Consider the following 23,120-nt stretch of genomic DNA (forward strand, 5'->3'; position numbering starts at 1 on the left):
TTTTTTTTACTCTCTTTCTTTCTCTCAAGCGGAAAAAAAAATTTAATGATAATTAATTATAAAAAAAAAAATTTTCTTTTTTTAATTAACAGAGGGAGAACCGCATTACACGTTGCGGCAGCTCATAAAAATAGAAGCATTTGTTGCATGTTGGTTTCCGGTGGAGCTTTTGTTACACAAAAAGATAACGATGGTAAAACACCCCGTCAATTAGCATTAGAAATAAACGATACGGAATTGGCTTCTTATTTAGAACGTAATTAATCACTATTATTATTATTATTATTTAGTACCTATTACGTAATCAAAACCTAATCGATACGTTCAATTTTTTATAGGTCAGGAAAAGTTTCAATTAGTTTTTGACGAAACGGAAACGGCTGTTTGAAATTTACCTAATAAAATTATTATTGTAATTTGTGTGCGTGCGTGTGTTTGTATGTCTGAACAATCTTTTATATTTTCTTTTCTTTTGTTTGTTTGTTTGTGCCTGAACAATTTTTTATATTTTCTTTTGCCTTCTTTTTATAATCAACAACAAAAAGAAAAAAAATGCAATATGAGTTTTAATTTACACAAAAAAAAAAAAATTTTATCTGCTCACTTTATGTTTTTGTTTATAACCTTTGACACATTACGTAAACTATTTATTATTATTATCATCGTGTGAAAGAAAGTATTAATTAATAAAATAATGATTTTAATAATAATTAATAATAATAATAATACTGATAAATTTGCACTGTGAGTTATGTTTTTTTTAATTTAATTTTTTTTTGTGATAAAGTAATAATAATATTAATAATAATAATTTATAGACACGAAACCATAGGTTTTTAGCATATTATTTTATTAATGATAATAATAATAATAATGATAATGATAAATTAATGAATGATTGATAATAGTTTTTATTAAAGTTGCCTTTGCACTCCTAGTCTTCAATCTAACTATTACTTTTTGTTACCTAATATTTTCTTACGCTTTTAATAAATTACGGTTTGTAATAAAATTTGCAAAAAAATAAATAAATAAATAAATAAAGTATAAATAAATAAATAAGTAAATAAAATATATATATATATATAAATAAATAAATAAATATTTGAGTAACACGGAATCGTATTGTAAATAATAAATTTAATTGTATGAACATGTGGAGAAAAAAAAATTTTGTGTCAATTTTTTTTATTAATTAATAAATTTTAATAATAATAATAATAGTAAAATTTTTTAATTATTAAAAAGGTGTCTTAACCTTATTATTATTAAAATAATAAATAACAAAAAATAATTTTTTTTTTTTTAAATTTAAATTAAAATAAAACTTTTGAATAATAAATAAATATTATTATTATTGTTATTAAAAATTTTAAATAATAATAAATAATGAAAATGTTTGTCGATTCCGTGTGCGTGTGTGCGTGCGTGCGTGTGTATGTGCGTGTATGCTAATGAATTTTCTTATTAAGAGAGGAATTAATAATATTAATAATTTTTTTCATAATATTTTCTAATAGAATAATTTTTATTCTCTGACAACATTGCCTTTTTTCTACTTGTTTATAAATAATTATAATAATAATAATTATTATTATTATTATTAATCAATTATTAAAAAACATGGTTTTAAATAAATAAATATACTCGTCGACGACAAAATTTATCGTCATTTATGATAACAAATGATAAGAAATTTTTTTTGTCGTCGTCGGTAGAAATCGTTACGAGCCCCAACGATTTCATACTTTTTTTTTTTATTTATTTATCACCGTGTTTTAACACGTTTAACGTGTCGTGTAATGTAATAATAATAATAATAATAATGTTAAAATTAATAAAAATATTATTATTATTATTATTATTTGAAAATTAAATAAACAAAGCCTTTCGAATTTAAATGTTCCTCCGATGTTAAAAAATTATTTATTTATTTATTTTTTTTTTTCGTGCGCGATGTAATAAAAAATAAATAAATAAAATAAATTATCATCATTATCATCATCATTATTATTATTATCATTATTAACTGACCTTCTTTCAATCATCTTTGAGGTTTTTTCTTTTTTCTCGTACTAAATAACGTTAATTTTCTTTTTAAATCTTAATAAAAAAATCGTAATTTAACATTTATTACCTTTAAATAATTACTTTTTTAATAAATGATGATGATGATGATGATGATGACGATAATAATAACTCGATTTCCTGTTTATTTGTTTTGGTAGCTCAAATTTTACCCAAAAAAAAAAAAATTCTATGAAATTTTTACGAGATTTAAAATTTAAAAAACGAATTATTAATATTATTATTATCATCATCATTAATTTTTCAATTATTAATAAATTTCAATTTTTTTTTCTTTTTAATAACTCTCATTTTAAAAAATTACGTAATGAAATTATTAGCAATACGTATTGTATATATATATATAAATAAAAAAAAATTCGAGCTTTATTGAATTATTATTATTATTTTTATTATTGAATAAAGCTTGAATTAAATAAATAAATAAATAAAATCTTGTAACAATCATTAATTTAAAAAAAAATTTATTTATTATTAGCTATTTTTTTTTTCAAATCAAATCAATCTTTTAATAATAATTTTTAAATAATCTTTTTAATAAATAATAATTAAAAAAATATATATAAATAAATAAATAAATAAAATTATTTATAATTTTTCTTTAAATTACTTCTTAATATTTTTAATTATCATTATTACTATTATTTGTTATAAAAGTTTTAAAAAAAAAGAGAAAAATAATAATAATAATATTTTGAGCATTTGAATATAATACAAGAAAAAAATTTGCTCATTTATTTATTATAACATTATAGTATGATAACAATAAATGTTTTATGTTATCATAATTTATAAAATTAATTAAATTTTATTAATTAATTAAATTTGTTTGTGTAAAATGTTTTTATTTATTTAAATATTTTTATTTACAGATTAATTGTTCTCTATTTAGTGTATATGTATTTGTTTTTAAATTATAAAAAATTGAATAATAATAAATTAATAGTTTTGAAATTTTTAAATAATTAATAATATAATGATATAATTTATATTAAATGATAAAAAAAATTATTTTAATTTATTATTAATGAATTTAAATATATTATTTATATATAAATATTATTATTGCATGTTTATTATTATTATTTATTAAAATGGTTTTACTTTCATAGAATGAAATTGTATGTAATTTTTTTCTTTTCTTTTTTTTTTTTTTATTTTGATTTATTAAAACATTTTAAAAAATTATAAACATTTTTTTTTTTATTCACCCATTTCCTTTTTTTTCCTAAATCCTTTTCTTCCTTTTTTTTTTTAGTAATAAAAAAGAAAAATAAATATTAATATTAACGGTTTTTAAATCATTTTCTTTGTTTTTTTTTTTTCTAAAAGTAACTATTAATGAAACAATTTTGTTTGTTTTGTTTTTTTTGTTTTGATAAAATTCCGCCAAAATTAGTCTAGCAAACTAAAAGTATTTTAAAATGTTATTCTAATGCCACGAAATTTAAGTAAAATTTATTTTTTTTTTAAACACTTGCTGTACTGATTAATTTATTTTTTAATATTTGTTTTTTTTTTTTTTTTTTTTTTTTTTTTACGGTTTGAATAAAATTTAATGAACCGATTTTTAAAATTATATATTATTTTACTATAATAAATATAATGTAAATTGTTAAATATTGATTTAGTTTAATATATATTCAAATATTTTTAATGATAGTTATAGTGAGCGGTTAAAAATGTCTAAACTGTTGGAAAAATTAAAAACTTATTTTGGCCATGACCGGTTTCGTAGTGAAATACAAGAAAATGCAATAAAGACAGTATTAAAAGGTTAGGTGAAAATATTTTATGTAAAATACTTTTTGTAATTAAAATTATATTAATGTAATTTGTGATTTGTTTAAGATTTTTTTATATTTGAAGTGTGACGTTATGAAAACGTTTTTGATCATTTTAGGAAATCAAGATGTTTATATTTCAATGCCTACAGGATCTGGTAAATCTTTATGTTTTCAACTTCCAGCAGTACTTCAAGAAAATAAAGTTGCTATCGTTTTTTCACCATTAATATCACTTATGAAAGTAATACTGATTTTTATTTAAATAATTTTTTATTAATTCATTTACACATTTCATTAATGTATATTATTTTTTTTTTTTTTTTTTTTTCAAGGATCAAATCGATCACTTAAAAAAACTCAATATCAAAGCAGTGACTCTTAATTCGAAAATGAATGAAAAAGATAGAACTGCTACAATAAATGGACTTAAAGCTGTAAAATGTGATATATCATTATTTTATGTTGCTCCTGAACAAATCAAATCTGCGACTTTTTTGTCACTTCTTACTTATCTGTACAGTAAAAAAATGATATCTTATTTTGTTGTCGATGAAGCACATTGTATTAGTCAATGGGGTCATGACTTTCGATCAGAATATTTAAAATTAGGATCGCTTAGAATTAAATTTCCAGGAATTCCTTATATTGCTTTGACAGCAACTGCCAGTTGTGAGGTTGCAATAATTATTTTATTTATTTATTTTTTTTCATAAAACTCTGCTTTTAAAATTGCTAAATTTAATTTTTGTAATATTTCAGGTTGAAAAAGACATAATAAATAATTTAAAATTGAATAGGCCTTTTGGTAAATTTAAAGTACCTTGTTTTAGGAAAAACTTATATTATGATGTAGTTTTTAGAGATATTTTAGATGATGATGTAGAACATTTAAAAACATTCATTGACAAATGTTTAGCTCAAACTTCAAAAACTGAAAAAAAGGTAAATCAAACTATCTGTTCATTGTTTCATTTCCATCATTTATTTGAAAAAAATAAATATTAATAAAATTTTTTTCTTCATTTTAGAGTATGTTACCCTCAGGAATTATATATTGCAGAACGAGAGAATCGACAGAAGATATTGTTAAATTACTTTTGAAAAAAGGTTTAACAATTCAAGCTTATCATGCTGGATTATCAGATAAACAAAGAATACAAGTTCAAAATGATTGGATGTCTGGAAAATGCCCTGTTATAAGTGCAACTGTGAGTTTTGGAATGGGTATCGATAAAGCTGCAGTAAGGTAATGAGTGTAAAAATTTAAAACTTGTTATTGTTTTTAAATTATTAATAATTGCTACTCATAAAGACGTTACTATTCTTGAAAAATTTCTTTTCATAAAAAAATCAACCATTAATTTTTTTTTTTCAGATTTGTTGTTCATTGGGGAATGCCACAAAGTGTTGCTGCTTATTATCAAGAGTCTGGAAGAGCTGGAAGAGATGGACTGCCTTCCCTTTGTAGAATATATTACTCTAAAATTGAAAGAGATAGAGTTGATTTCATTCTTAAAACAGAAGCAAGAAAAGCCAAAACAGAAGATAAAGTTGAAAAAGCAAAATTAGCATATAAAAGTTACGAACGTATGGTGAGATACTGTGAAGAAGTTAAGTAAGTTGTTTTTTATTCAATTGTATTTTAATTTTAATTTTAATTATTCTAAACAATTAAATTTTAATTAAAGATGCAGGCACAGCGTATTTGCTGAATATTTTGGCGACGATAAACCTCCCTGTAAAAAAAATTGTGACGTTTGCAAAGATTCAAAAACAATCAGCGACCAAATAAATGAATTCCAAACGAAAATTTCACAATACGGGTCTACGAAATTACACATAACCGAAGATGATGGAGAATTATACGGTGGTGGAAAGCAAGGTCAAAGACTTGAAGCAGACGATTATTTTTCAAGTGCGGATGGTCCTTCGTTAGAGAAAAGAGCAAAAACAGAATTGGAAAGTTTAATTAAAAAAGAATTTGCCAAAAGGTCAAATGCTAAACAAGAAGGAGAAGAAAGTGAAAATGCTAAATATGCTTTGGTTAAATCAGCTGGTGCAACATCAACCAAAGTTAACGGCCTCAAAATATCAGTTAGTTGTTTGATGAATTTCAGATTTTTAAAACTTTTTGGAAAATTATAATTATTTTGTATTTTACACACACACACACAGGTTCGAGAAAGTTTCTTAAAGCTAATTACGGATTGTTTAATTAAAAATGTGGGAGCATGTGAAAAAAATGGAGAAGTATCCAAAGATGATTGTGAAGCTTGTGCCATTGAATTAGAATATAAATGTTTTGTTTCGACAAAAGTTGTTACTTTATATCGTAGATCTGTTGTTGAAACCGTTAGTATTTCTAAAAATTTTATAAATTATCATTTTTTAAATATAGTCTTAAGTGTGTTCTTATATTTACAGATAACTTCGATAAAAAAATTAACCAAAGATTCAAAATTTTTTCTAACGCTAGCTGATTTTATCGGAAAAGGAAAACCTAAATTAAATTTATCATTAAAAGATAAAAAATCAACGGTTAAAACTAATCCAGGTGATTTAGCAGAGGTTAAAAAAAAAGAAAAATCAAAAAATATAAAAATTTTACCGAACGATCAAAAAATCATATCCGATTATTTTAAGAAAAAACATTCATCACCGGAAGTTGATGAAAAAATTGTCGTCGACGAATCGAAAAATACAAATAATATTAGCGAAGAAGAAAAACATTTAAAGAGTGAAAAAGATGAAAAATCCGATGTGATAATCAAGGCGAGTGATAGTGATTTAAATGTTCAAAAAAATACAAAAAGAAAAAGATCGGTGAGTTCGTCGTCGAGCGGAGAAAAAAAAAGGAAAAAAAATTTAGAAAATTCAAAATTAAAATTAATCGATTTGTTTGGAGATGACGTCAGTAACGTTTCCGGAAAGACGTCAGACAGAAAAATAAAATCATCGACTGAATCCACGCAAGAAGATTGTGAAGAAAATGAATTTAAATTAAAATTTTCGACAAAGGAAAGAGCTCGAGTTAGCGATTTGGTCGTTAAAAATTTAATGCCGATTTATAGAGAAAGACAATTGATAACGAACAAGGATCAATTTAAAAGCATTGCTAAAACAATGTCAAAATTTTTACTTGAAACTCGAGGACCCAACATAAGTAAAAAATATTATTTTAAATGTATTAAAATCGAATGATGGAAACTAAAACTGTTTAACGATTATTATTATTTTTTTTTTTTTTTTGTAGATGACGAAGATGTTTTTCATCAGGTGGAAAATTATTTCGATAAAAAATCATTACCTATTGAAATCACAACGGGTTCGTGAATATTTATTTAATTTTTCTGAAATTTATTATTCAATACCTCTCCTTAAACAAGGGATTTATCAAAGTTTATTTTTGCATCACCATATTTTTTCTTTTGTTTGCACACGCCATTTTTAACGGTTTACTTTTAAAAAGTAATAAATTTAAAAAAAAAAAAAAAATCACTAATTTTTTTATATTTATATTTGTTTTCATTATTATAAATTATTTTCTTGTACTTTTTTTTATTTTATTATATGTTTAATTGCTAAAGTGAAACTTTAAATAAAAATATATTTAAAAATAAAAGAAATTTCACGGGGGAAGGGTAGGGGGAAAGGGGGAAAAGTAAAAATAAAAATAAAAAATTTGAAAATAACGACAATCGAACATGAAAAAAAAAATTTACGTTCCGAAGTTGGTACAAGTCACCGATTTATTTTCACTTTGTGAAATTTTCAAAAAAAAAGAATTAGGTTGTAAGGTCAGACACTTGTGTGATGTAAAACAAATTTTTTTTTTTTTTTATATATAAATGAAGGGAAAACAATTGGTGAGTAAGTAATTAATATTATTTGTGGTTTTGTCTGTCAGAATAAATTAATAATTTTTTGTTTTTTTTTCTCTCTCAAAAAAAAAGCTTTTTTACCAAAGTTTGACCTTAAACAGCCGTTAGAACTTTTAAAACACTTACATAATGCGGACTTTAAACAACGTCATTTTAAAAATATAGGACAATGATTATAAATTAATAAACTAACAAAATATATACATATTATTAAAATTTTTCATTATTATTCATTTGAAAAAGTTAATTTTAATTGGTGTTTGCATTGTTTGATTAATTAATGTTTTAATTCTAATCAGGTGTATAAATCTGTATGAAATGGAGGTAATAATTTAGTTTTCTTTTTTTTTTTTTTTTTTGAAAACTTTGACGTTGCTGTTGTTTTGTTTTTTATCCAGTTGTATTAATTAATCTTGTTTTTTGTTTATAGACAATTCCAGTTTTAGAAACTGGAGTGCTTTTACTTGCTGGCATTTTAGCAGTATATTATTTGTATAAAAAAACTCTTTTTGGTAAGAGAAAACATTCGATTACACTTAAAGATCCGACTAGAAAATATAAGCTTAAATTAATTGATGTCGTAGAAATCAGTCATGATACGAAAAAATTTAGGTAAAATTTTTTTAAAAATTTTAAGAATTAAATTTATAAATGAATGTATATAAATTTAAAAAAATTTTTTAGATTTTCTCTTCCTAGTGAGAATGAGGTTTTGGGTTTACCAATTGGACAGCACATAACTCTGTCAGCTGTAATAAATGGTGAACTTGTTGTAAGAAGTTACACCCCAATTTCTAGCGATGATGATATAGGTTATGTTGATTTAATTGTAAAAGTAATTACCAGTATTAATTACATTTTAACGACATAATTTTTTTTTGTTAATATCATAATTTAAACATTTCATATTGATGAAAAATTTTCAATGATTGTTTTTTTTAAATAGATTTACAGAAAAAACACACATCCTAGATTTCCTCAAGGTGGTAAAATGAGTCAATATTTAGAAAGTTTGTCTCTCTTGGACACAATTGATGTAAGAGGACCATCTGGTAGATTACAATATTTAGGAAATGGAGAATTTTCTATTAAAAACCTCAGAAAAAGTCCACCTACAATTGTTAAAGTGAAATATGTGAACATGATTGCCGGTAAGGGGCTCAAAGGCTTGGCATCAATTCAATTATAACAACTGAAATTAAAATAGTCTGTTTTTAACTGAGATAAACTAAAAATAAATTAAAAAAATTTTTTTTTTATTGTTTTCACTGTTTCGACATCTGGTTTTAAAAAAAAATTTTTTTTTTTTTTTAAATCGTCAAACAAAAGATTTAATAACCCAACGATAAATCATTAAATTTTTTATTTTTTATTTTACCGCTATTAATTTCATTAAAAAATTTGTTTTTTTTGTTTTAGGTGGTACTGGTATCACACCCATGTTACAAATAATAAGACATATTTGTAAAGATTCAAATGATACTACTAAAGTGGCTCTTTTATTCGCTAATCAAACCGAAAGTGATATTTTGATGAGGAAAGAATTAGACGAAACAGCTGAAAATTTTCCCAATAAATTTAAATTATGGTACACAGTAGACACAGCAGGAGATGGTAAGTTTAAAAAACTAATTTATTTAAAAACTGATTTCATTGATAGAAATATAAAAAAAAAAAAAATTTTTTCCCTGTATTCCAGATTGGACTTACAGTACGGGATTCATCAATGCCGATATGATTTCTAATCATTTATATTCAGAAGTGAATGATACAATTGTATTAATGTGTGGTCCTCCACCCATGATTAAATTTGCATGCGAACCTAGTTTAGATTATTTGGGTGTTGATAAAGAATTAAGATTTGTTTTTTAAATAAGTACAATATTTTTCATTTCAACAAATTATTTATTTAATTTTTTTCTCTCTTTGTTTTTTCATTTACCGAAAAAAAAAAAAAAAACAAGAAAAATATTTTTAAATTTATCTTATATGACCTTCAATCTATCTATTATAAAATAGTTTTTATTTTTAATTTTGTACTTGAAACATGTTTTATTAAATTTGTTAATTTATTATTTTTGCCGGTTGTTTATTACAACAAAAAAAAACAATTTGTTTAAAATGCAAGAGAATGCATTGAATTTTTGTTTTATTTAAAAAAAACTTTTAATATTTTTTTATACTTAATAATTTTTATACAAAAAATTTATGAAACCAGATTAAATTCTTAATAATTTATTCTATATATTTTTTTATAAATAAATTAAAACGAGAGTAAGTAAAATATAAGTGAAACAAAAACATTAAATGATTTCATGTAAATAGTCGTATAAATGTTTGAAATTAAAACACATAAAATCATAAATTTTAAAACGAGTGAAGGCATTTATTAAAAAAAATAAAGAACATATTAGGATATAATATTTGAACTTCAATAATTGTATAAAACAAATTTTTATTACTTATATTTTTTTAATTAACATAGTCTTTTTATAAAAATAAAATTTACTTGATAAAAAAAATTAAATAAATTTTGTAAATGTACAAGTTGTTTAAGCGATAATCATCTTTCGAATGTAATTAATAAAAAGGAATGTATGAACACTAATCACTATAATACATTAAATGCAGCTCATATGTAAAAGCAAGCCATTGTACAAAAATAATCATTTTGCTTAAATTATTTTAATGCTTAAATAAAAAAAAAGAAAATTTGATTCAATTTTCAAAATAAGCTTCTTTTCTCATACTGAAAAGTTATGTGTATAATAATACTTGTTTAATAAGGTACATGAATGTGATTAATAAAATTGATCCTTTAATTGTTGAGGTTCCATTGCAACGATTATCGAAAAAACAAAAACACCATTCTGTTGAATCATAATAATCCCTTTTAACATCATATTCTTTTATTGAACTATTAACATAATGAGCTAATCTTGGATCATGAGCAGCAGGACGACATCCTTCATAATGATCAGCTGGTATGTCGGTACGAAAACTTAAAGAGCTAAGACAATCTCTTGTGATTATTTCAGTGCCTTAAAAGAGAAAAAAAAAAAAAAAGGTTTTAATATCATTTTTTTTTAATTTGTTTAAGAGATGAAAGAGAATTTTTTTAAATACCTCCTTTTCTTTCTGTTATTTTGACACATTTATCATTGTCTTCAGGACACTGATGTGACCAATACCAAAGCCAATTAAAAGGTGTGGCACAACCTGGATGAGTTGACACACATTTGTAGCAGTAAAGCTTGGTAAATGAATAACCTGAAAGTAATATTTACTTTTTGTAAGTGCAATACTTAAAAAAAAAAAAAAGAAAATGTTTTTAAATGAGATTGTTGTTCGTTATGTGAAATCTAACCCACAAACATAAACAATCCACGCCCCTTATTTTAATTTAAAATAAAATTACCTGCGACTGAGGTAAATGTTAAAAATACATAAAATAAAATAAGTTCTAACTTCATGATGATAAACTAATGTTAAATACTATAAATCTTTTATTGCATTAATCTAATATTTTCTATTAAAATTGAAATAATTTTTTATTGAATTTTTAAACGGTACAAAAAATGTATTTAATAAATACTGCAAAAATATTTATAAAAAATAACCGAATTGAAAAATAAAAAATTATTTTATAAAAGTATTAATAACTAAATAAAAATACAAAAATCACTATATGGACGGATTAGTTTCTGTTTGTTTTTTTTTTTTTTTTTTTGGATTATACGAAGAACGCCATGATACACCTGTTGATTCATACAACTACTTGAATACATTTCATTTCTATTTTAAAAATTAAAAATGAAAAAAATCACAGTGTACTTATTTTTTGTAAGATTTTTTGGGTTACAAAAGTTAATTAAAAAGACATTTTAAAAAATTATGTTTTATAATAAAAAATAGTTTTCAAAAATTAAAATAATTTTCGTACTCTGTGGTTCATAAGGGCTATTACTCTATGGTCATTCTTGATATTTTGTATTATATCGGTTAAGAGTTCGTTATAATATCTTTGATGTGAAATTAACGTAAACAATTAAAATATTATTTATATAAATTTATATAATTAGAATGGCATAATCTATAAAATTGCCTCTTTTACTCAAATAATAAAAGGGTTTAGATTATGTACTTTTTTAATTTAAACAGAATAATTTAAAACTTTTATTAAAAATGTGCTCGTCTAAAAGTAAGGCCTAATTTTTTTTTTTTTTTTTTTTGGTAAATTTTATTCTAATTAATAATTAAATTATGATTTTTCTTTTTTTTCTTAAAAAAAATTTGTGATAATGAAAGTGATTCTGATTCTTCAGATGACACCTATATCAGTATGACTGATTCCAGTAGTGAGATGGAAGATATTGTTAATGATACATCGAATCTAAATGAAGACCAGCATGTTAAAAGTGCTAAGACAGAAGGCAATCATTGTGAGGAGGACAGTGAAGAAGATGAATCAGAAGAAGAGAACTGGGAAGAAGGCAGAGAAATGGAAGATGATGAACTGATAAAAGCAATAAAAGCTGCTAAAGAAAAAAACAGAAAGCATCCTCCCGATTTAAATTTTGAAGATATAATTGTTGATATTTCTTTTCATCCTAGTGCTAACATAATTGCTGCTGGTTCAGTAGTTGGAGATGTTATTTTGTAAATTTTTAAAATTGTCATTATTGTTTTTTTTTTTTGTTTTAAATTTATTTAATTTCATACGATTAATTTTTTCTCAGTTATAAGTATTCAAATGAAGAAAATGAATTGTTGAGATCTGTAGAACTTCATGTAAGTTCTTGCAGAAATGTTGAATTTAGTGACGATGGATTAACTTTGTACTCTTGTGGAAAAGATAAAAGTATAATGATAACTGACAGTGAAACAGGAAAATTAAAAAAATTTTATGATGATGCTCATGAGTGAGTAAAAAAATCAAAATTTTAGAATCAGCATAAATTTAATGTTGGTTTTTCTAAAACAATTATACATTTTTCAGGGATCCATTATACTCTTTGTATGTCTTTGATACAAACATAATATGCACTGGAGATGAAGAAGGAACAGTTAAAGGTTTGAATCTTTTTTATTTTTTTTTTTTGACTATTGTTTCAATAAATTAATAATATTAAAAAAAATTTTTTTTATGTAGTTTGGGATATAAGAAGAAATAAACCAGTTATGTCATTTAAAAAAATGGAAGATTTTGTCAGTGACATGGTTACAAATGAAGCTAAAAAAGTATTAGTTTGCTCTAGTGGTGATGGAACAATAACTTCATTTAATATCTCTTCTAAGAAAATGCTTATACAGGTACTGATTGAAAGAACCATTTTTAAAAAAATTAAAATAAATGAAGTTAATAACAATAAAATTTTTTTGTGTTATTAATATTTTCAGAGCGAAGGATATGATTCAGAACTAAATTGCATGCAATTAATAAAACATGAAAGAAAATTGGTCACATGTTCATCCAAGGGGAAAATGTATTTGTTTAATTGGGGAGAATTTGGATATCACAGTGATGAGTATTTTGGTTTAAAAAATTCAATAAATTCAATGGTTGCCATTACAGAAAACATGGTTGTTCTCGGTTATGACGATGGAAATATCAGGTAAAAATTTAGTTTTTTTTATGACACAATAAATGATATATAATATTATAGATTTTTTCATTTTTTCATTTTATTAAAAATAATTCAAAAAATTTTCAGGGCAGTAAATTTTTTCCCACAAAAACAGTTGGGAGTTGTTGGACAGCATGATTTTTCAATTGAATCACTTGACATTTCTCACGATGGAGAATTTATTGCATCATCATCAATTGATCAAAAAGTTAAATTTTGGAATATCAGATATTTTGAGGATTTAATTGCTGAAGAAAAAAAAACAGACAAAAAAATTGATATGGAAAAAAATTTGCCTTCATCGAAAGTAAAAAACTTTTCTGATTTTTTTGGAGAAATGATGTCGTAAAAACATTACAAATGGTATATATACATATATGTATATTGAAATCGATATGAAGCTGGTTCTTCTAAATATATATATATATACATATTTAAAAATAGACAAAATATTTTGAGACTGATTGTAAATATTTAAAAAAAGAATATACTAATCATCATTTAATAATTTTTTATTTATTATTGCTTTTAATACAAAAATATGATTATACAACAGTAACAATATAATATTTACAATTACAAACTTTAATTTTGAATGAATTTTAAATGATAATTGTGAAATACATTAATTATCAGAAAATAAATATTTTAACATCTTTCAAATACTTTATATAAATCAGGTAGATTAGCTATTTCTAGAATTGTACCATCTTTCATAAATTTTTTAGGAGGTTGTAAGGATGAACGCATTTCAGACAGTAATACATGCTCAGTGGTCCACTTCCATTCATTAAAACCAGGTATTGGAACTTCTTCTGGGATTTTACAATAAAATTGTGATATTTCTCTACATATACCTTCCAAACATGGTTTTTCTAAATCCCAGTCAACTTCGCTACAAATTCTTACAACAAAGTCAGGAAGCAATGCTAAGTTAGGTATATATTTTTCCAATATAATCGGAAGAGTACAAATATTGCCTTCATTATCGATTTCGATTGAAAAATAATCTTCTAGCATATCTGATTTTTCACAAAGTAATGATGTCATATTATTTGAAATTTCATCTTTTGTTCCATCTGTTTCAGTCCATTTACCTTCATTTAATTCAAAATAAAATAAAACTAGTTCTTTGATAGATAGAGGATTTGAAAACCTTAATACCCCAAAATTAGCAAAATTTAAAAGCATTGTTTGGTATATTAATTCTTTGACAAGATTTTCTGTGTTACACAAATAAAGTTTGGTGTCATATTGCAACAGACATTGCTTTGTGTTGATAAAGCCAACGACTACAAAATTTTTAATGATGTTAGCCAAACCTGAATGTGATGCATTTTCAACATCTGCTTTTAATTGTAAAATGCTTCTTAATTTAATTTCTCTTTTTTCAATCGGTTTTGAATTTTGATTATTAACTACTTCAGAATCCGATTGAGTATCATTGGATTTTTCATGAAAAAATTTGTCCAACTTTTGATCAAGGCAATCTGTTCTCACAGTTTTATGTGCATATATTTTTGACGAATCAGATTCTTCCACTTTGGCATCAAGAGATTTACCTCCTATGGCAGCAGGTAATTTAGATTGAGTGTAAAATATTCTAGAAGTATTTGATCCCAATAAAGTTTTTTCAAATATTGCTTTAATTTTATTAACAATGTTTTCTTCGTGTAAAAAGTGAACTTCATGCTTGGTAGGATGTACATTTACATCAATATTTTCAGGGCATATAGTCAAACTTAAATAAACAAATGGATAATTGTTTTTAGGCAGATAAATTGAATAAACCTGCTCAATAATTGATTTAAGAGAAGAAGAATTAACTAATCTGTCATTTATAAACAATAAAAAAGTGAATTTCTTATTCGAATAATTAACATTGGTTATTTGACCCTGAACCTGAAATTTCAAAGTATCATCTGAATCTTTAACTTCTAAAAGTTCTTTAGCTATTGAAGCTCCATATATAAGTCTGATATTATCAACTGAAGTTGAATTTTGTGGTGTGTTTACGTCAGATAATGTTTCTTTGTGTTTTTTTAATGAAAATGCAATTTTTGAGTTATGAATTGCATACTTTCTAACAACATCTAAAACTTTACTATATTCTTCAGCAGGACTTTTCAAAGCATTTTTCCGAGTGGGAACATTATAAAATAATTCTTCAACAATGATTTGTGTACCTTTTTCAACGGCACAAGGTTTTGGAGGGTTTTTTAATTTACTGTCAACATAAGAAGCTTTATAACCACACTGATTGTCGGCAGTTTTGGTTACTATAGTGAGATGAGCAACATGTGAAATACTGGCCAAAGCTTCTCCTCGAAAACCGTAAGTTGATATTTTAGTTAAATCTTCAAATTTTGATAGTTTACTTGTCGTAAAACGTTCGCAAACAATATCTAAATCTTCTTTACGAATACCGGTTCCGTTATCACTGATTTGAAGTAATTTTAAACCACCATCTTTTACGGTTATTTGTATTTTACTCGATTTAGCATCAATGCTGTTTTCAATTAATTCTTTAAGAGCGTTATACGGTCTTTGAATAACTTCTCCAGCAGCAATTCTATTAATAACAGCTTCATCAAGTTTTTTTATTGAAGGTGCTACACTCATTTTAAACTTTTTTTTTTTTTTTTTTTTTTTTTTTTTTTGGCACCTTGAGTAACTGACATTGAAAGTCTTAAGTCAAAAATCAGTTTAACCAACTGTTGCTTACAAGAGATTTTCAATTCATGGATAAAAGAAAAAAAAAAGTTTTAAAAATGTTTATTGATTTTTATTGTTATTTATTTTATTAATATGTAGTGGATTAGTTACTTAAAAATGGCTTCAATAATTAAAAATCAAATATTGAAGCATTTGTCTAAGTATGCTTATATCGTGATAAGTCATTAAAATTTTTATTTCTTTTATGAATAAGCAATATTTATCTAATCAATTAAAAAAAAAAAAAAAGATATTCATTGGTTGCAACCTAGAAATTTTTTATTAAAAAAAGCCATTGATTAAAAAAATTATGTTAAAATTATTTATTATGACTTAATTATGTAATCCTCTTTTTTTTTTAAAAAAAAAAAAATTTAGTCTTAACCGATCGATTTATCGCTTTTTTAAAACCAGGCGTTAAATATACATTTTCCATATGTTTAATTCTTATAATAATGCCATATATAAAATTTACTCAAAAAAAAATTATGATGGAGTTCATGACAATAAAGCTTAACATTTTATATTCATACTGCAATGTAATTAATTATTGTCATTAAACAATATCCCTAAATAAATTTTTTAATTGTTTTCAGATTTACCAAAGGTTTATCTACGGATAAAATTAATTTAAGTACTTTTAAAGGGGAAGGAGAATTATCGGAATTAGAATTAGATGAAAATATTTTGACTGATCTATTAGAGTTGCCATCATGGCTAAGAATTACAAGTGCTCGCTGTGATCAAGTGTACTTTAGGGTACAATGGACTCAATTAAAATCAGTCCCAATTCATTTGGTAAGGGTCATTTTTAAATTTAAATTTAATTAAATGCATTGTTAAACTTTACTTTACGATAGTACTTTTTTTTTAATCAAAAAAGCTAAATTATAGCTAAATTCTTTTTGTAATTTTTAAAAAACTTGTATAATTTTTTTCTTGTATTAATCTTTTTAGAGTTTAAATGAAGTTGTTGTAAAAGTAGAAACATGTGAAGAATTAAGATCTACCAGTTGTGTTCAAGGATTGTCTTCTTATGCTGGAGCTTATATGAAATATGGTTTTATACATAAAGTTATAGATGGTGTTACAGTTACTATAAATAGTGTTAAAATAACTTTTACTAGTCCTGCATTTATAGCTAAAGTTGATGTAAGTTAATTTTTATAAAATTTAATTTAATTTGTTTGTTTTTTTTTGAAAATTTATTTTTCATCATCACGTTTGCTTTTTAGCTTTCAAGAATTATAGTTCAGTCTAAATCTAAAGACTGGGAAAATTGCAAATTGCAAGCATCGAGAATAAAAAATACAACTAAAGGTCAAATTTTACTTTTTAAAGAAGTAGAATGGAATGATGCAAGAATAGAAGCAAAATCAACTAAAGATCCTAATCTGACACCTTTGAGACTGATAACAAACAAGGCCAGGTGTAGGATCACATTGAAAAAGAGTTTACTCGGTAAGTAAATCCTTAATTAACTGTTTACATTATTTTGTAGTTTTTGCCATTTGTAATTGTTGCATTGTTAAATACTTGAATAAAGTAGAGATAAGCATTAAAAAAAAAATTTTTTTTTTAATTTTTTAAAAATTAAAATCTGGTTTTTATTTGTTTTTTTCAGATTCTTCGATAATTGGATCTCGTTTAGCAATTATTTTAGATGATTTGTTATGGGTTTTAACTGATTTTCAATTAAAAGCAGCCTTGCATTTTATTGATTCATTATCCGGTTTGGTTCAAAAAGCTACTGAAATAACGAGAAAGAAAAAAGCAGCAAGGAAATTGGAGGTGAAATTATTTTCAAAATTTAATTCTTTTACAAAAGCACAAATATTATTATTATTATTATTATTATTACTTTTTTGTCTTAGACTCTACCGGAATACCAAGCCCAACAATCTCAAGCGACAAGGAATAAAGATGTTACTTCACCATTGACAAAAACATTTGATGAATATGACGTCATAGAAACAAGTTATCATTTTCAGGCTCAGAAAATTGATTTGCATTTTTCTGACGATCCCGGCCGTAAGTCTAAATAAAAAAAAAAAAAAATAATTTTGTAAGATACATATTTCGCTAAATGCCTGAGTTAATTTAATTAGATTTTATTTATTTTTAGCGGGTAGGTCGTGTCATCCAGAATTAAAATCCGGTGGAGCTTTTATGATAAGTTTGAAAAAATTCAGAGTGGATTATTATCCTTATCATCTTGCAATTGCAACAAGAGATCATTGGGTCACATACAATCCGACAGAAACGCCTCACACTCAATGGCTCATGGATGCTCAAAAATCATTTATTAATTCATTGGTGACTGTGATTGAAAATTCAGAAACTTTATCAAATACCGTTTTAGAGAGTAACGTTAATCAGCTCAATAACGAAGTAAGGAATTCATCATCATTTTTTAATAGATATAAAATTGAATAAATAATTATAGGAGAATTTTTTATTTTTAAATTTGATCAAACCTCCTTTTTTTTTTTCAGAAATCCAAAGTTACCAATCGCGAAAATAATTCAGTAGGAGGTGAAATATCAAAACAAATAAAAAAATTAATGACCTCTTGTTTGATATTGAGAATAACGGATTTTAACATGCAACAAGTCATTCCTTCTGGAACGAAAAAACACGTTTCAAAAGATTTTATATCAGGTAATCATCATTCCATAAGACACTTTTTTTTTTTTTTTTTTTTATTAAAGTTCTATGTGTTTTTTTTAATTTTTAAAAAATTTTTTCTATTTTTGTGATGTGAAATGTTTGAGAAGATGAAGAAAAGATGCACAAAAATTTTTTAAATAAATTTCAAATGTTTTTTTTTTTTTTTTTTTTTTAACTTTTACTTACGTAGTATTGCTTTATCACTATAAAAAAAAATTAACTATAATAATAAAATTTTTTATGATTTATATTTTAATATTTTTTGATGTTCACTTTTTTAAAAGCAGCAATTTTACTTTAAATTGGGACTTTTAATTTTTTATTAGTCCAACGGAGAAGAAAAGGAAATGTTCAAGGTACAATAATAAAATAAAAATTAAAATAATTAATATTTATTTGTAGCCGTTTACCCACCCACCCCTTTGTTAACATCAACAATTTTATTGTTTAATCCAAAATTTAGCTGCAAAATCTAGTAAATGATGACAAAAAAAAAAAAAAAAAAAAGTTTTTAATTTTTTGTCAAATCATTTTTAAAAAAAATGGTAGATTTGTTTTGAAAAAAAATTTAATTATGAGAAGGAGGAGGTACGCTAACATAAATTTTTTTTTTTTTTTTTCAAATTTAGGTGATAAAGACAGGTTTGGATTTCCGGAGTCGCAAACAGTCGTTCATGCGGAATTTACTTATTATTATTATCCCGGTGACGATCCATTTCCGCGTAAGTTTTTTTTCTTCTTCTGCTTTTCCTCATTTCAACGGTTTTAATCGTTTTTTTTTTTGTTTTTTTACAGTTCCCGCTCCGAAATTCTATGCTCAATTCAATCCTATACAAATTTATTTTGACGTCATCAGTATATTATGGGTGAATGCTTTTGCTCTGAACCTGTATCAGTCGTTGTTGCAAACAAATACAAGTCAAAATACTTCCACAAACGATATCATGTATTTTGATGTTAAAATAGAAGCAATTTTACTAAGGGTAAAAAAATTACAAAAGTTTTTTTTCTTTGTTCTCGGACTTACTGAAATTTTTCTTTTGTTAAAGATAATCATGGAAAGTCCCATCGATTATCCGGGTCAAAAAGATCGTCCGAAATCATTGCATTTTGTAGTTCCTCGAGCTACTGTTACCAACGTGCGAAGCGATAAGCAAAGTTCTCGTTACGATTTAAAAAAATGCGTTGATTTATTAAAAATGTGCTCATTATTTTTTGCTAACGATTTCCCCTCGTCCGAAACGGATTATCCCTTGGTATCGCAAAAATTTTTAAATCATTTGTCTTGTAAGTACCTCATGCTACTTACTTATTTGTAAGGGTACGACGAAAATGATAATAATGATGATGATAATTTTTTTTTCTCGTTTTCAAAAGCTTCCGACAATGTTCGTCCTCATCCGTCTCAATTTAATACTGCCGATAGCTCAAATTTAAAAACTCATTTTAATCAGGAAATGTTGTGGACTGAAGCAAAAGATATCTGGTGCATACACCTCGAACCGATTTTCGGTGAATTTTTCGGTGCACGAGCCGTTGGAAAAGATTCAGCAATAACATTTATGGATGCTTTTCATTTGACTTTTTGGGCACGTGAAAAAAAAAATTAAAAATTTTCGATTTGATTTTGTTTGAAGTCGACAATTTTATTTTTTTTCTTCCTTTTTTGTAGATTTACATGAAAATGCCAAACGCAGACGATTTAACTGCTGACGACGATAGTGCAGATATTCATATTTTAACTCACGTGACAAATCTTGTTTCCCTTCAACTAAATCATTATCAATATTTATTCCTTCTGAGGTTGTTCGAAGAAGCCAAAGAAGTGGCAACGTATTTAGGAATCGATTCCGATCGTATCGTTAGGGTAATAAAATAAAAAAAAATTTAATTTTAAGTTAATGTCAACTTGTAATTTAAAAGGTTTATCATTTTCATTTTATTTTTTTTCCAGTCGCCGGGAGCTTCTATGGTTGTGGGAGGAGTGATACCTGATTTAGAAATCACTTTTGTTATGCCTTCTCAGTCGCCGGGTAAAGAATCATCTGGCGGCGATATCGAAAGCGTGATTCCAGATTCTTCAAGTTTACAAGAAGATGGTACTTTACGTTGGCAATCGACTGGAAGTGCTGGAAACGTTAACATTAATATTTTGGTACTTAAAAGGAAAGGTTAAGAATCTTTAGTATCGCGAACATGTATTAAATTTTCCCACAATTAAATTTACAGGATAGAAGTCAAACGTCTTTTAGCGATTGTTCCATCAACGTCGATAACACCGTAACGGATTTTATGCTTCGTAAGAAAAATTTAAATGAAAACGTTCGACCTGTTTCTTCGTCTCACGTCGGAGGAAAGCCGGCCAATTTGAATGGTTTCATTCAATCGGAATCTCATTCATTCGATTTGAACGTTCCGGTAAAATTACGTTTGAAACAAAAAAAAAAAAAAATGCAACGGTGTGTAAACGACCAATCATCAAAATTTTAAAAAATTTTACCTTTTTTTTTTTTTGTGTAATTTAGCCGCCATCTTTGTCTGCCACGAAAAAGGGTATTGAAAAAATGATGACGTTGATTGGAATCGAAACGAAAACGAGTCCCGATGAAAGATACGATGAAGTTTCCGTTACGAGCGATGTGAGCTCCGATGGTGAAAATTTTTCCGTGAGTTTTCTTTTTTTTTTTTGAGTTTGAGAAGAAGAAGAAAAAAAAAAGTAATAAAAATAAAAATTTAATATTTTTTTCCTCGTTTAGCTGAATAACAATTGCATCGGAGGAACATTTGAAAAAATAAAAGGTGGAGTAGAATCATTATTTTACGTCAACTCGTCGGATTATCAAATGCAACAACAGATTCAATCCATCGAAATCGGAACGGAAGTTATTGAAGAAGAAAGCACTCTGACGTCATCAAGCGAAAAAGATTCTTCGACGGGAGGAGGTTACAAACGTCGCGATTTGGTAACAATTATTTTTTTTGATTTCGGAATGAAAAATTCGGGACACATTAATATTAATTAGGGAAAATATTTTTCAGATATCAATATCGACATTTAAAATTCACAAAACGGAATTTCAACAGCAATCAAAGAATATGTCTTCCAGAGTGAAAATTCAAATATCAGATGTATCCGTTGAAGATTGTTCTTCTATACCGTGGGACGAATTTCAAGTTGGTTAAAGCAATAAAATGGCCCCCTTTTTTTTTTTTTTTTTTTTTTTTTAAATAAATTCAACAGAAATGATTTTGCAATTTTTTTTTTTTTTTCGTAGACGAAATTCAGCTCGAGAACGAAAAATTGGTCGGCCGTTTCATTGGACGCATCAATTTTTCCAAAAATAAAAATAAAATTAGATCATTTTTTAAAATCGAATTCAAAATGTTTTCGCGAGAATTCGATCGTCGAACCCTCTCTCATATTGAAAAATTTCGAAGATAAAATAACCGTTAAAGTAGATTCGATCAATTTGAATTTGAATGCGTCCACTTTGGCGGGATTGGTGGATTTGCTGGAAGAGGAAATGCCGGCTCCTCCATTTCCGGTGACCGTACGTTTTGTTTATGGTGCTTAAAAAAAGATTCATTCATTGGCTAGACACGCGTGTGAAAAAATCACGATCGATTTTTAATTTCAGGTTTATTTGGAGGATACTAAAATACACATAATTAACGATAGGCCGCCGTGTAACATAACGTCACCGGAACCCCTTCCCATCGATTTATCGTTATCGAAATTGACGATAAATCGAGCGGAATCCGGTCTCATTCAAATTCTACCGTGTAAAAATTTCGAATCGGAAAAAACGTAAATAAAAAATAAATTTGATTAAATTTTCGAAATCGACTCAGGTTAGGTTCGTTAATCGAATCCATTTTTTTTTTAGGCAAAATTCTGAGGTTAATACGGAAACGCAAACGCAAAACGGTTCGCGTTTGCTGTTGGAAAATGAAGAACTGAGACGACGATTAAGCGCTTTGGAAGGATTAACCGAAGAAAATTATCGTTTGATGGTGAAAAGTCAACAAGATGCCGAGGCAAGTAGTGGTAGTAGTGGTAGTAAAATCCATAAAAATGAAAACAATCATTCATTCATTCATTCATTCATTCATTGACGATGAGTAATTATTTAAATTTTTGGTTTTAATCCAACAGAAAACTCGTTCGGAATTGAGGGAGGCATTAAACGACATTGATTTGTTGTTGCAAAATAAGAAAAATTTATTGGACAAGATAGCGGAATTGGAAAATCAGTGCCATCAATTGGAAAAGAATTCTAAAAGATAGCACCAATGTTGTTATTCGTGCCAAAGATGTTGTCATACTTCACCAACGACTTAGTCTGGAAGAA

General features: G+C 25.4%; 7 protein-coding genes across 7 annotated transcripts in view; 5 read left to right on the forward strand and 2 right to left on the reverse strand.

Annotated features, from left to right (window-relative positions):
• Phum_PHUM178430 (Diacylglycerol kinase zeta, putative) overlaps positions 1-388 on the forward strand; it is a gene marked incomplete at both ends in the record, with an annotated part of 14,417 nt that extends 14,029 nt beyond the window's left edge. Inside the window, 2 exons of the mRNA XM_002425124.1 lie at positions 30-256; positions 339-388. Of these exons, the coding sequence (XP_002425169.1) occupies positions 30-256; positions 339-388 (277 nt within the window). The remainder of the gene's footprint in view (positions 1-29; positions 257-338) is intronic.
• A 3,382-nt stretch (positions 389-3,770) lies between these two features.
• Positions 3,771-7,076, forward strand: Phum_PHUM178540 (DNA helicase recq5, putative; the record flags this gene model as incomplete). The annotated part of the gene is made up of 9 exons (XM_002425125.1): positions 3,771-3,864; positions 3,992-4,116; positions 4,208-4,549; positions 4,635-4,817; positions 4,904-5,121; positions 5,251-5,490; positions 5,564-5,969; positions 6,051-6,227; positions 6,300-7,076. The coding sequence occupies 9 exons, from the start codon at positions 3,771-3,773 to the stop codon at positions 7,074-7,076; spliced, it is 2,562 nt and encodes an 853-aa protein (XP_002425170.1).
• A 998-nt stretch (positions 7,077-8,074) lies between these two features.
• Phum_PHUM178550 (NADH-cytochrome b5 reductase, putative) lies at positions 8,075-9,628 on the forward strand (the record flags this gene model as incomplete). Its single annotated transcript, XM_002425126.1, has 6 exons — positions 8,075-8,080; positions 8,187-8,368; positions 8,441-8,591; positions 8,703-8,907; positions 9,176-9,370; positions 9,456-9,628. 6 exons carry the CDS (start codon positions 8,075-8,077, stop codon positions 9,626-9,628), a joined length of 912 nt encoding a protein of 303 aa, XP_002425171.1.
• Positions 9,629-10,513: 885 nt separating this feature from the next.
• On the reverse strand, positions 10,514-11,133 carry Phum_PHUM178560 (uncharacterized protein; the record flags this gene model as incomplete). The annotated part of the gene is made up of 3 exons (XM_002425127.1): positions 10,514-10,797; positions 10,883-11,026; positions 11,124-11,133. The coding sequence occupies 3 exons, from the start codon at positions 11,131-11,133 to the stop codon at positions 10,514-10,516; spliced, it is 438 nt and encodes a 145-aa protein (XP_002425172.1).
• A 965-nt stretch (positions 11,134-12,098) lies between these two features.
• On the forward strand, positions 12,099-13,732 carry Phum_PHUM178570 (WD-repeat protein, putative; the record flags this gene model as incomplete). The annotated part of the gene is made up of 6 exons (XM_002425128.1): positions 12,099-12,415; positions 12,496-12,678; positions 12,756-12,829; positions 12,909-13,069; positions 13,157-13,371; positions 13,471-13,732. 6 exons carry the CDS (start codon positions 12,099-12,101, stop codon positions 13,730-13,732), a joined length of 1,212 nt encoding a protein of 403 aa, XP_002425173.1.
• A 299-nt stretch (positions 13,733-14,031) lies between these two features.
• On the reverse strand, positions 14,032-16,005 carry Phum_PHUM178580 (DNA mismatch repair protein MlH1, putative; the record flags this gene model as incomplete). Its single annotated transcript, XM_002425129.1, has 1 exon — positions 14,032-16,005. The coding sequence occupies one exon, from the start codon at positions 16,003-16,005 to the stop codon at positions 14,032-14,034; it is 1,974 nt and encodes a 657-aa protein (XP_002425174.1).
• A 210-nt stretch (positions 16,006-16,215) lies between these two features.
• Phum_PHUM178590 (uncharacterized protein) lies at positions 16,216-23,056 on the forward strand (the record flags this gene model as incomplete). Its single annotated transcript, XM_002425130.1, has 22 exons — positions 16,216-16,259; positions 16,695-16,896; positions 17,056-17,250; positions 17,334-17,559; positions 17,723-17,889; positions 17,973-18,129; positions 18,245-18,489; positions 18,594-18,759; positions 19,398-19,490; positions 19,564-19,751; positions 19,818-20,055; positions 20,146-20,361; positions 20,466-20,635; positions 20,723-20,923; positions 20,998-21,186; positions 21,294-21,434; positions 21,525-21,731; positions 21,808-21,942; positions 22,044-22,319; positions 22,407-22,576; positions 22,656-22,782; positions 22,925-23,056. The coding sequence occupies 22 exons, from the start codon at positions 16,216-16,218 to the stop codon at positions 23,054-23,056; spliced, it is 3,885 nt and encodes a 1,294-aa protein (XP_002425175.1).
• Between the last annotated feature and the right edge of the window lie 64 nt (positions 23,057-23,120).

This window comes from Pediculus humanus, genomic scaffold (assembly GCF_000006295.1).
Source record: "Pediculus humanus corporis 1103172107526 genomic scaffold, whole genome shotgun sequence".
Lineage (NCBI taxonomy): Eukaryota > Metazoa > Arthropoda > Insecta > Psocodea > Pediculidae > Pediculus > Pediculus humanus.